We start from the raw sequence: 13,277 nt of genomic DNA, 5'->3' as shown, positions 1-13,277 counted from the left end.
GCATATAAGTCTGAAGCAGGGCCTGCACTGGGTTCCTCAGATCACAATACTGTGCACCTTCTACCTGTGTATAGATCTGTGATGAGGAGGGAGAAAACCAGGTCAAAGTCTGGACTGACTTCAGGGGTGTTTTGATTGCACAGACTGGTCTATATTCCAGGAGGACTGCTCTGATATTGATGAACTTACAGATGTTGTGTGCAGCTACATTTCATTTTGCAAAGACTGTGTGATTCCTTCCAGGAATGTGAAGATTTTCCCTAATAACAATCAATGGCTCTCCAAAGACATTAAGGGTCTTATACATGAACGGAAAGTTGCTTTTAATGAAGGTGATGTCCTTGCTAAAGGAAATTGAAAAACGAAGTACTGGCTGAAAGTAAGAAAACTAAAATTAGGTATAAAGACAAGATTGAGGCAGAACTCAGCAGTAACAATCTGAAAAAAGCCTGGAATGGAATGAAAACTATGACTGGACTACAAAAGAAGGGTAACAGTGGAATTGCCTTAGATGATTTTTATTCAGACAAACATCTGGCAGATGAATTAAATAGTTTTTATCTTCGTTTTGAAAATAATGATTTGACTGCACAGATGACTGTAATAAAGGAAAAGACAACAGCTCCTCCAGCATTTGCTTTTGATGTGAAGGAAGTGGCAAATCTTTTTAGGCACACCGAGGCAAAAAGCCCTGGACCTGACAACATCTGTGGCCGGCTTTTAAAAACATGTGCAGATCAGCTGTGCGGCATCTTTCACTATATCTTCACACAATCTGTTAACCTGCAGAAAGTGCCTAAACTTAGGAAAAAGTCCATTATTGTTCCTGTAGCTAAAATTAGCACCCCGAAAACACTGAATGATTTCAGGCCTGTAGCGCTGACTTCTCTACTAATGAAAACATTAGAAAAGATTGTCAAGACTCAGATTTTAATGCAGGTTGAAGAACACCTAGATCCTTTTCAATTTGGCACAGAGCTGGTAGAGGTGTGGAGGATGCTGTCACCACATTGTTACACTATTTGTATAAGCATCTTGAGGACCCTAAGACACATGCCAGACTCCTGTTCATTGACTTTTCTTCAGCATTTAACAACATACAGCCGATTTTGCTTGCTGAAAGGTTAATTCATCAGTTTAAACTTGAGCCTAGCTTGATTGGATGAATTGTAGATTTTCTGACCAATAGGTGGCAGTGTGTGAAAGTAAATGGTGTTTTTTCTAACCAACTCTCTTCTTCCACTGGGTCTCCTCAGGGTTGTTGTCTGTCACCCCTTCTGTACATTATGTACACTAATGAGTGTCGCGACAATCACGGTAATAGACACCTTCTTCAATTTGCTGATGACACTGTTGTTGTCAGCCTTCTTGAGGGGGGAGGGCAGGGTCATGGGCCAGTTGTGGATGACTTTGTGGCTTGGTGTGACAAATCTTTTCTCCACTTAAATGTGACAAAAACTAAAGACATGATCATTGATTTTAGAAAGTCCCCACCAAGCCAAATTCCAACTGGTATCAAATCAGCTAACATTGAAATTGTGGAAAGCTACAAATATCTGGGTGTTGTTCTGGACAACAGGTTATGTTTTGAAAATCACGTTGATGCTACCTCCAAGAAGGTTCAGCAAAGACTGTTCTTTTTAAGAAAAATTAACTCTTTTAATGGTTCTACGGAGATTATGACTCTGTTTCATAAAAGTTTTATTGAATCTGTTTTACATTTTTGCATCGCTGCATGGTATGGAACAAACAAGAATAGACTTGGGAGACTTGTAAAGACAAGCAGCAGAATTTCAGGTAGGTGTCAGGTTGTATAATCAGCAGGTCCTGAGGAAAGCTAGGGCCACTTCACAGTGAGTTTGACCTTTTATCCTCGGGTCGTTGTTTTAGAGCTCCTGTGAGGAAGACTAAAAGACTCCAGGTCTCATTTTTACCAAGTGCAATTAATATGTCAAACAACTATTAGCTATTTGTTGCTCTTTTTGCACTTGAATTGCACATTTGCACACCTCCACTTTGCACTTTAATAACTTGAATTTCCATTCTGGTACGGGCTCTTGACTGATTTTATTGCGCTGTTTTTATTTGGTTTTATATTTTGCTGTGTTGTCTGATTTTCCAATTCGTTCTGGTCCATGTTTTATGGTGATGTTGTCCTTGTGTTTCTTGTCTTCTGTGTGCTCCTGTTGCAACGCAAATTTCCCCTTGTGGGACAATAATAAAAAAAAAAACAACAGTTAGAGGTTTTGGAAAACAAGGTCAGATTATTTGTACTGTGTAAAGTAAGTAAGTAAGTAAAAGTGTTTTTATATAGCACCTTTCAAGAGCAGACGTCGTAAAGTGCTTCACAATAAAACAAAAACAGAGTACAAACAGTCACATAAAATCAAATACAGACACATTAAACAAAGGCAAGTCTGAACAGAGGGGTCTTAAGCTGCTTTTTAAAAGTGTCCACAGAGGTCAAGGCTCTCAGTTCTGGGGGAAGAACATTCCAAAGTTTAGGTGCCACAACCTCAAAAGGCACAGTCTCCTTTGGTTTTTAGGCTTGTGCAAGGAACAACCAGCAGACCTTGGTCAGAGGACCTCAGGGACCTGCTGGTACGATAAGGCCTCAGCAACTCAGTAACATAAGCCGGAGCTTGACCATGCAAGGCTCCAAACACAAAAATAAGAACTGTGAACATTGCGGCACATTTAGAAAGCAGTCAGTTCTTGCGTTAAAGCTGGATAACTTCAGAATAACCTCGAACCGCCACATTACAACTTGCAGAAAAGACTCCATCTCTGACAAATTGCTCCAAACATCCTGTTTTCACCGCGCCGTGTTTAAACTGGGTCAGTGTCAGAACATTACATGAGCCCGTCTCTGTGAGCAGCAGATTCCTTTAGCGTCTTCTGTCCTCCTCCAGATGATGTTATTCATGTCAGTGCGTCACAGTGAGTAATCCTTTTTCTAACAATGCAGATGAGCAGCCCTGGATATGAGGTGTACGCGATGTTTAAAGGTTTGTGCGTGTGTGTGTGTGTGTGTGTGTGTGTGTGTGTGTGTGTGTGTGTGTGTGGCCTACATAAGGGGACGTGCGTCTGAGGAATGACAAGTGAACAGGGACGGCTTGTCAAAGTCAAGTCTCAAAGGGCAAAAAGTAGACTTCAGGTTCAGATTTTGATGGAAATGTTTTGCCATGTTCTATGTTGATCCAGTTGTTACATTTATTCAACTTACTGGGGGAACGATTTTAACATATTGGTTCTGTGGACCCACTAATCCCCCTAGTGGCTGTAGCTAAAAATACATGTAGGAATAAAACTTCTAGAGCTTTTAAACTTGCAGGAAACTCCTGATATTTCCAGGCTGAGCATCATGTGTGAACACAAACAGGATATTTTCAAACTGGGGGGCGTCCAAAACGGCCGTGTGAGGTTGTCCTTAAAACCGCCTACCTTCTCTGGTCCAAACAAATCCAGAGCATTCAGGACCAGAATCTAAAGTTAGAAGGAGGACATACTGGCTGCTGCATTGTTGTCAGAGAAGCCAGCACTTCAACATAGCAATGTTTCCTTAATGTCTGATCATATAGTAAGGTCACTTTATCATTTCACTCACTACACATCTCACTGATTGGATCTTTAAAAATCAACTTGCAGTCAAACCCTGCATGTTTGTGGTCCAACACTGTCCCCCTGTGGAAGTCTAAGTAATTACACATCTGATCTCTAACACTGAATCAGCCTCACAAGTACAGAAGTCAATTCCAGCTACTGGCATCAAACCTGAAATCTTCGTTTTCAGGCCCGGGGAAATAAATTTGTCTTGGAGCGTTCAATTTAGTGATTACAATTTTTAACATGTTTTGATGTGCACCCATTTTCAGATTCATTGTTTCAGTACAGGGAGCTCCTTATGTGAAATGGCACAGCATAAAAGAAGGCGAAAAGGCAATATCTCAAAGCCAGTTTTTGGTCAGATCATATTTTGACAGTTTGATTTAAATGACCTCAGTTAATTTTGTAAAACAATCAATTAAAACGCTTGTAAGCATTTCATTTTACAATTACATATTTGGGTTTCCATCATTATGGTTTTTATTGTCATCTCAACTTTGCTCCCTTTCAATCAAGAATAATGATTCACATTGATTTCAGTAACTTGGGTCATGGTCAACCAAGACTTAGTTCTTAAAATGTTGTTTTGTACAGAACTTAGACTGAATATAAATGTAGTTTGTTAGTGTCTGTGCAGGTTCTCAGTCATCCAGGTCATGGTAAATTCAAAGTGGACTGGTTGAAGATCTTGAAGATGTTTCACCTCTCCTTCGAAAGGCTTCTAAACTATATGGAGGACGGACGTAGAAGTTTAGTTTTATGTTATCGAAATTGGTCTCGAGACCACTTTTTGAAGGTCTCGGTCTCAGACTGGACAGACTGAGAAAATCATGACCGGTCAAGACCACCTCTGATAGGCTACTTTCCCACGTCCTTACTGACCCGAGTCAGGTACGATATTATCAACAGCGTGCATCAAATCAGAAACTCTCAAAACAAAAATAAGACACGATCCTGCTGAACGTAACCTTTAATACAAAATGAGAAACCACAGAGACAAAAAAACATTTACAGTGAACTTATCTTTTAAGAATGTTGAAATGCGTTACATTTTCATAATGAAAAGTTAAAAACCATGACAACACTTGCATCATATGTGGAGTGTTTATTTTCTGTCACTGGTTATTGCTTCAGATTAAAAACGCATCATAATGCATCATTTGAATCCTTTTGTAAGCTCTCCCGGCTCCACATTATCTCTGCTGCTTTAAATCTTCTCATGTTTCCTGCAAAGATCTTTCTAAGTGCTTTAATGCTTCATGATGTTTTTCACATGAGGACATGGTAAACTGTACTGAACTACAGGCTGGTTTCTCAGACTGCTGAGCTACTGGAGACCGATGTGAGCGTGGTCGTCGTGGTCGTCTTGATGTTAGGCGCCGTGTTGGATTCGGTCTCTGCGTCCCTCGATCCTGCAGGATGTGACGATGAAGCAGAGGGAAAATAAAAGAGACAAATGTTAAGTTTCATCCTGGATGACTCTCCTGATCGTTTTTTAATGAAGTTAACTGAACATTATTAATAAATGGTGGACGTTAACTCGTGCAGCGAGTAACTGCTCATTTCAACGTTCGGTCAGCGCCACAGTTTTGCTCTGTCGGACCCTCTGTGCGTTTTCCTCGTCTGACTTCCTGTCCGGGTCATCCTATTCTGTCCAGCTTGACGTGTACTTGTGGCGCTCTCCGTCGAAAATTGGCTTCAGTGCGTATCTGAAACGGAGCAGAGCGTAGCGGCACGGCTGAAATGCTCCGGAGACGGACCGCGGCGCTCGCTGTGGAAACCCAATGATTGACTAGAGTTGCAGTTGGTCTAACAACGAAGAACAACACGGCGAAACATGTCGGCAAATTTTCTGACTTTGTGGCTCATTTTGAGTCGTTCTGGTCAGATACCGGCGTTTAACACCCCTGGATTTTTCAAGTATGCAAAGCAGTGATCGATTATACTTCATGTCCACGTCATGCTCTCGTGCTCATGCACATGAGCGAGTATCAACACAGTGCATGAGCACACCTCTTCCAAGCGGGCCAGAGCCGAGGAGGTTAACCGTGGGAACACTCACACTGGTCAAACTGGCGTGCAGAGTACGGAGAGCATAGTGTGAGTGATTGACATTTTAGCTTCAAACTGACTGAAACGGTTAACTTTAAAAACCGGCGCCATAAGTCATCTTTTGATTGATCGTGTAACTCAAAGGAGAGGGAAGAGCGGACAAACATTTTCTCACAGTGGCCTCGCCGCCCGACTCTGTGTGAGTTAATGATTAAAAATAGATAAAGGTGGAAGTGAATGTTTCACTCGCCTTGTGATCTCTAACATGTCACGCTCTCAGGGAGAGACTGGCATTATTGTACACACACACACACACACACACACACACACACACACACACACACACACACACACACACACACACACACACACACACACACACACACACACACACACACACACACACACACACACACACACACACACACACACACACACACACACACAAAACATGACAGATTAAATTGAGCTGTGTTGGTTTTGTCGCAGGGATCTCTTCCACCTCAGAGCTACGCTGCAGCCGAGGGTGGAATGGGTAACGCCACTGCTCTGCTCTGCCTCCTCAGACCACACACACACCCAGTATGAAGCACTGGGCTGTACTGGGAGAGGAGGAACACACACACACACACACACACGCACACACACACACACACACACACACACAGAAAAGCCCTGTTCAGACTGCCGTTTCAAGCCACGATATTTACGCCCCTGTGACATTTCCCTTCATTCCTAATGTTGTGGAGGTGAAGTGACCCCCCCCCCCCCCCCATCTTCAGAGGTAGTAACAGCGGCGTTACAGAGGAGAGGCGGGAATAGATAAAACGTGTATGCAAATGACTCAATTGTGCACACAATAAGAAAAACGTTTTCCATAATTCATTTAACCAGGTAATTAAATCTCTTTGACAAAGGTGACCTGGCCTAGAGGGCAGCAGCAGCACACACGTGTGCCATGTCACCTCCTGGTTTCCGTAGCAACTGCCAGATCAATTTCTCATTAAAAATTCTACCTAGAGTTCGTTTTTTTAAATCATTTAACACTCGACTCTGAAGGGCCAAAATATGGAGTTAGCTCGGTTATGAACTGGAATAACAGCAGCAACTAAAAGTAAAGCATAGAGAAACCTGTATTGTATATTTTGGAGAAACTGTAACGATCGAATTTCCCTCTGGGATTAATTTATTATTTATAATAAATATTTATTATTTCTGATTCTGAAATAGAGGACCTCAGTGGGAGTGGCCTGCGGTGCTGTGCATTCTGGGATTTGGTGTCTTTTGTCCACATGAGCCAAAAAGACACTTTCTGCCTTTTCTCGGCCAAGAAGGCACCAACTTCAAAATGTATTTCACATTTCTACTACATATATGACCCAATGTCAATACAGATTCATGTTTCAACGCGGTGAAGTATCCCTTTAACTCTTTGTATGAATAAACATCACATACTGTAAGAGTAACAAGAAAAACAAAACGTAATATTAAATCTGAGGCTGAATGTTTTTAACCTCTGCAGAACACTGAATATAAAAAGCTACCTCTAAACTTTCTCACATCTTTCTAACGGTACAACCAGGAGGGGACATCTGCAGACGTGGCATCAGCACAGTGAGAGTATGCACCGTGGAATAACTGTGCACAAAGCTTCATATCTAATTTACAGCTTATTGATGATTATTGCACCATAAATCATCTGAATTCTCGGAGCATTGTTTATTAACAGGGCACATTAACTCTTATTTAGAGGGTATTAAAGACATAGTGTTTGTCGGGTTAAACAAGCACTCTATCAAAGTCAAAGATGTAATTTAAGAGTAAAGTTTGACTTATTAACCGTCTGAGTGTCGTATTCTTAAGTCTCACACTTATTTTAACCTGAACTTTGAACACAGTTGACCTTGTAACGCGACACTCGGGCTGCAAACACTTCACAGCTGGTCGCAATAACACAACAGAGTGAGAATAGAAACTGTCAACAGCGTGAAGGAATCAGAATGAGTCTAAAAAAATACAAACAAAACTCGTTCTTACGGTTAAATCATCACTTACGATGGAGAACCGTGGAGATGTGGAGGGCAGAAAGATCTGGAAAGGGAGAGAAAGAGGAGAGCGGTGGTGCTTTAGCTGCACACTGAGGGTTGCCAGGTTTGCAGCTAATCCGCCATTGCGGGTGTTAAAAGAAAACTGGTGCACAGAACAAGATAAGGAAAAAGACTGTACACTTGTAAATCCACACCAGAAATAAGATAGAAGTGTGTACAAAATTTGGATTTTGACAAACAACACAAGACAGCCCATCTACACCAATGGCTGCTCTGCGAGAGAGAGACACCCGTTTTATAATATTATTATTAAAATAACATTACAATATGATAACAACTAAAGAGCCTTCACTTGCCAAAATGTGCGGAAACAACAGGCTAGTTTAATAGGACTGGACTTCAAATTTGGATTTTCTTTTATTTGAAGTTGTACGTTAAAATAAAAAAACACACAGAGGAAAACGCGTGTTTTCTGCAGATCTGGCAACCCACGTACGCGTCAACCACACACCACGCAGACTCAAAAACGATGGCGGACGAAGTTGAGCAGGTTAGCGCTGTGAATTATCATCAATTCTCTCACACACTGTGTTTAATATCGAGTTAAAAACGGGGCGGCAGACACATTCGGCATGTTCTCGTTTGATAGGCGTGACTTTGTAATTTGTTTGTGTGTGTTTATTTTCCTGTTAACGGCGCGGAGAGGCCTGTCTAACGAGCTAGCTTTGTTAGCATGTGATGCTACCTCCCGTCAGAACGACTAAACGTGCAGATGAAGGTTAGCGCGGGTTTGTTGTTTTAGTGACAGAACCAGCCTATGTTAGTCTTAATCTAATTAACCTCTTTGTGAGGACTAAAAGCAGAGTTATGTTCTGATTCTGACCGGCATGGTGTTTCATTTGGTGATAGCATGATGCTAACACTCACTACGCTAAAAGCCTGTAAATAAAATGATTGCAGGTACTGATGAACTTTTTCTGAAGCCTGCTGATGTGTTCACTCTCTGTGTTCACTCTTTGTGTTCACTCTCTGTGTTCGCACAGGTTCTTCACAGTGTTGTAGCACGATTTAAATAACACACAACTTCTGTTACATCTCTAAAAACAACCATGAGTTTGTCAGGTAAACAGGTTGTGAATGACAAAGGAAGGAAATCACTGGAATACAAAAGATAGATAAATAGATAGATAGATACTTTATTGATCCCGAGGGGAATTCAAAGCATCCAGTTTCAGGTTACAAAGACATGACATGAAACATTTGTTACAAATTAAACCACAACCCCCCCCCTCCCATACATATATATATTAACCTGAAAAAAAGATTTAAAGAATACCTCTACATCAGGGATGGGCAACTTTGGTCACAGCAAGGACCACATTCATGTAATTCTGACTGCCAGAGGGCCAAATTGTAGGACACAAAAACAATTACAGTCAATTATGTCTGAAATTTAACTCAACATATACCGGTGATCAATTATTATTATGGGCATATTTCTGGTTTTCATGATTTCATGGCTGATTCTGTCATGTTCTTCATGTTTCCAATTAATTGATATTTAAAAATTGACCTGAGGGCCACGTTGAGAGTTGATGGGGGCTGCATGTAGCCCCCGGGCCGCCAGTTGCCCACCCCTGGTGTAGATGAATCAAACTTAAAACTGTGCAATTAAAAAATAGACTTATACAAGAAATGAACATAACCTGTGCAGGGATACAAATATATGTGCAATTTAAATAAGAACCTGTAAACAGTTGAGGAAAAAAATCTAATTAGACCCGAATATAAAAATAAAAAAGTGTTGACCTTCTGTTGTGTTGTTTATAAATGTACAGCAATGTTTAAAAAGCAGATAGTGCAGAGTTATCAAAAACAGACATTAAATAACAGGCAGTGCAAACATTAAATTAAAGGTGCGATTTAAGTAAATTGAGGTGATTGTTAAAGTGTCCAACTAGAGGCTGACTCTTGGGACAGCTGTGCAGATGGGAAATGGAAAAAGGAAGATTAAGTCCAAGTGTGTGCTTCCCCCCTGCCATAACCGTGAGGTGTTGTACAGACGTACGGCCAGGGGGGACAAAAGAGTTTTTGAGTCTGTCTGTGGAACAGGATTGTGACAGCAGTCTGAACACACTCCTCTGCCTGCTGAAGGTGCTGTGCAGAGGGTGGTGGGTGTTGTCCAGGATGGAGAGCATTCTGTTCAGGGTCCTTCTCTCTGCCAGTGTACAAAATCTAAACTTTATGAAGACGTGTTTTCAGATCAACATTTTCTTTATTTGCCAAAAGGACCAAAAACATAAACATAGACAACGTTACATTTAAAAAAAACAAAAAAAAAACATTAGCATTGTATATTTATTTAAATTACAATTTAATTATCAGGGCTTATAAATGTTCAGGTAATCGTCTATTTTATGAAGGGACATTTTTAAATTATTAAAGAAAACACTGACAGGGTCTTTACTAGAGCTGGGTATTATCCACAACCTCGATTCGATATCAATTTGATCTATAGGTCGAGAACAAACTGACTCAAACATATTTTTATCGTTGCATTATTCTTTAATAAACTTCTCCACTCTGTTTTCTTCCCCCAAGAAGAGTTCACCAAAGTTGGATTCGTTTTTGCTTTAAAGGGTTTTGAAACACGTATAACCGTTGTCTTACTCGCTTACTTTCTGCGCTCTGCAGCAACCGACCACCAACACGGTCGAGGAGCCTCTGGATCTGATCCGCCTCAGTCTAGATGAGAGAATCTACGTCAAGATGAGGAACGACCGGGAGCTCCGAGGCCGGCTGCATGTGAGCCACAAACACTGAAACTTAAATAATCGTGTTTAGCCAGCATGTGTGTAAAACTCGAGAATACTTCCCGTTCATAAAAGCGCTCTGTCTGTTTTTCCCGCAGGCCTACGATCAGCACCTGAACATGATCTTGGGCGATGTCGAGGAGACGGTGACGACAGTAGAAATCGACGAGGAGACTTACGAAGAACTCTACAAGGTGCGACATATATTTCTCTCCGTTCAGCTTCACTCCCAATTTCCACGTAGTCGGCGCTCGCTGCTTTCCTTCAGCATCACGGTTCTGCTTTGTGGGATGGCGAGCTGCCCCACTGGGTCTGTTTCTCGAGCATGAGCGTAGCGGAGCGCAGCTGTACACACATCCCAGGAGAACTACAAGATCACTATTTTATTTTGAAATTGGCCGGACGCTCTGTGTGCTTATTCGTCTGACTTCCTGTCCGGCTCGATCTATTCTGTCCAGCTTGACGCCTGCCTGCAGCGAGCTCCGTCGGCGAGGTGTGCAAAAATAGACTCTCAGCGTATTTGAATCGGAGCAGAGCGTAGTGGCGCTGCTGGCACGCTCTGGAGACGGACTGTGGAAACGGGAGCATTGACTAGAGTGGCAGCGAACGGCGGTTTTGTGCGCTGCTGACGGACCGCGACATGCACAGAGTATGATGTCATTGGCAGTAAGGCCCCGTGTTCACCTAGTGCTTTTTTTTTTCTTCAGGCAGAAAAGCGATGGCGGCGCTCAGGAGCGCTTGATGAAAGGCTTGTGCACATGTGTCCCGTCTCTATGACAACAGCAGCTGTTTGACCGACACTGACCTTGTTGCTCTTTTACTGTTTTATATTTGAGATCTTCACTATGAGAATCAAACAGCGAGTACCCGACTGATCTACTATCTGATTGGCAAGTTGAAAAGAGTGCCGGTGATATCTACAGCGCCTTTCTGAAAAGTTAAGATTTTCAACTTGAAGCGCTCGGCGCGGCCGCGCTAACTTAGGCATACTGCTTGGAGAAATGACGGCGTGCGCTGTGCTGATTAAAAGCAAAGACGTGATTAAGTGCGGAGAAATCATCCGTAACAGACACGTGTAATTAAGTTCTACTGAAGACGTTTTCACTCGTAATAACATAAATTTTCTCTTTTTCTTTCTGTCTCTTCAGTCGACCAAAAGGAACATCCCCATGCTGTTTGTGCGAGGAGACGGCGTCGTCCTCGTAGCTCCGCCTCTCAGGGTGGGCTAACCCGGACCACCACTTCCTGTTGCGATGATGTGTTTGTGTGTTTCGTACCAGATGGGAGTTTGTAACACTGACCTGGGGGAGGAGGAGGAGGGCGGCGCTGTCTCGATCAGACGCTGGGTTCAAACATCATCATCATCCCTCTCGGGTCCCGATGTCAGCGCCGTCCTACCACGACCACGAAGTCAGATACGACCTTCAATTTTCAAGACAAACAAACAAAAAGGACTTTTGGACTGAGGGACGATTTGCTTTTCATTTCAGTTAAATGGATTCCTGAGACCATCAGAGTTTAAGTTCTGGTCGTCATGGAGATGAAGTCTCACCTCTCCAAGTTTTAGTTTCCTCTCATTCTCAGTTTCGGCGAGTATTTCATCCACACGGCGACGTGAGCGGAACACATCGACGTGATTTTGAATTCATCTAATCTCTTAAAGAAACTTGTGCAGTGACTTTGAACCCGTGATGTCTGAATGTTTGACACGTTCTTTGAATCTCTCTGGGATTTTTTTTTTTTGTTAGTTTTGTAAAGTTATGAAGCACTTGGAAGTCGATCATGTCCGTCAGATGTGTAAACATTTGTGTTCTTTTGGTTTTGGTAACTTGAATAAAAAACTTGATTTGAAAACATTCAGAATGAGTCTCTTATTTTATTTTCAAAACATCCACAAAGTCCAGAACCGACTCCTCATCAGTCATCAGTGCTCACTCAAAAAGAACAAAACTGTTTAGTCAGCATGAACGTTAAAGTCTTAAAGGTCCAATCAATGAGATGTGTAGTGAGTGAGATGATAAAGTGACCTTACTATATGATCAGACATTAAGGAAACATGCTATGTTGAAGTGCTGGCTTCTCTGACAACAATGCAGCAGCCAGTATGTCCTCCTTCTAACTTTAGATTCTGGTCCTGAATGCTCTGGATTTGTTTGGACCAGAGAAGGTAGGCGGTTTTAAGGCTACCCCCACACACGGGAAAAGTGGTGTAGATAATGGATGGATTCATTTTCAACAGCATGAAAGAGATAGCTGTGTGAATCACAAACTCAGAATAACATTTGAGATCATGTGTTTTTGTGTTTAACCACTAGAGGGCAGTATAGCTCTAATAAAACGTGTTGATCCATCCTGTTGAACAGGATTAGATGTTTATTTTTTTCCCATTTGCACAGGTACAGGGCAGTACAGGAGATCAATTTCAACGAAAAGAGAGCAGAAGAATTAATAAAATGTAATCACGGAGGTAGGGAGGAGCATCAGGCGGAATCTGAAATGTCACAAAATAATTTGTCATGTTTGTAGTTTGTAAAAATGTGATGTAGCTTCAGAGACTGCTCCAACATGGAGCCAAGGACATGTTCTCTTCTCTCTGTCGCTGATAAAAAAATAATCATGACTTAATGTTTGTGTGATTCTTCATGGTCCCACGAGGGGAGACGTTGTTTTGCAGCATGCAGGGGGCGTGTTTAAAACTGGGGTGGCCCACCTGGGGCTCTGACTTATGCAGGGGCCGCGTGACGTTTGTGGGCACACA

The 13,277-nt window shown here is 42.0% G+C and overlaps 1 protein-coding gene and 1 long non-coding RNA gene across 2 annotated transcripts; one reads left to right on the top strand and one right to left on the bottom strand.

Annotated features, from left to right (window-relative positions):
• Positions 1-4,609: 4,609 nt before the first annotated feature.
• LOC132977305 (uncharacterized) lies at positions 4,610-7,821 on the bottom strand. Its single transcript, XR_009673799.1, has 2 exons — positions 7,714-7,821; positions 4,610-5,018 (listed from the first exon to the last, which is right to left on the bottom strand). It is a non-coding gene; the product is annotated as an uncharacterized LOC132977305 (long non-coding RNA).
• Positions 7,822-8,144: 323 nt separating this feature from the next.
• lsm3 (LSM3 homolog, U6 small nuclear RNA and mRNA degradation associated) lies at positions 8,145-12,375 on the top strand. The gene is made up of 4 exons (XM_061041839.1): positions 8,145-8,256; positions 10,401-10,511; positions 10,618-10,713; positions 11,668-12,375. Exons 1-4 carry the CDS (start codon positions 8,236-8,238, stop codon positions 11,746-11,748), a joined length of 309 nt encoding a protein of 102 aa, XP_060897822.1. The 5' UTR covers positions 8,145-8,235; the 3' UTR covers positions 11,749-12,375.
• The last annotated feature ends 902 nt before the right edge of the window (positions 12,376-13,277 follow it).

The sequence above is a fragment of the Labrus mixtus genome, chromosome 7 (genome assembly GCF_963584025.1).
Source record: "Labrus mixtus chromosome 7, fLabMix1.1, whole genome shotgun sequence".
In the NCBI taxonomy this organism is placed as follows: Eukaryota; Metazoa; Chordata; class Actinopteri; order Labriformes; family Labridae; genus Labrus; species Labrus mixtus.
This window is presented reverse-complemented; position numbering and strand designations above follow the sequence as displayed.

What these genes read in the sequence shown, in the direction of transcription:
- lsm3 (XM_061041839.1), top strand. Translation starts at nt 8,236, where the DNA reads ATGGCGGACGAAGTTGAGCAG. An exon ending in AGCTCCGAGGCCGGCTGCAT is followed by an intron (nt 10,512 to 10,617) that starts GTGAGCCACAAA and finishes TTTTTCCCGCAG; the next exon opens with GCCTACGATCAGCACCTGAA. An exon ending in CTTACGAAGAACTCTACAAG is followed by an intron (nt 10,714 to 11,667) that starts GTGCGACATATA and finishes CTGTCTCTTCAG; the next exon opens with TCGACCAAAAGGAACATCCC.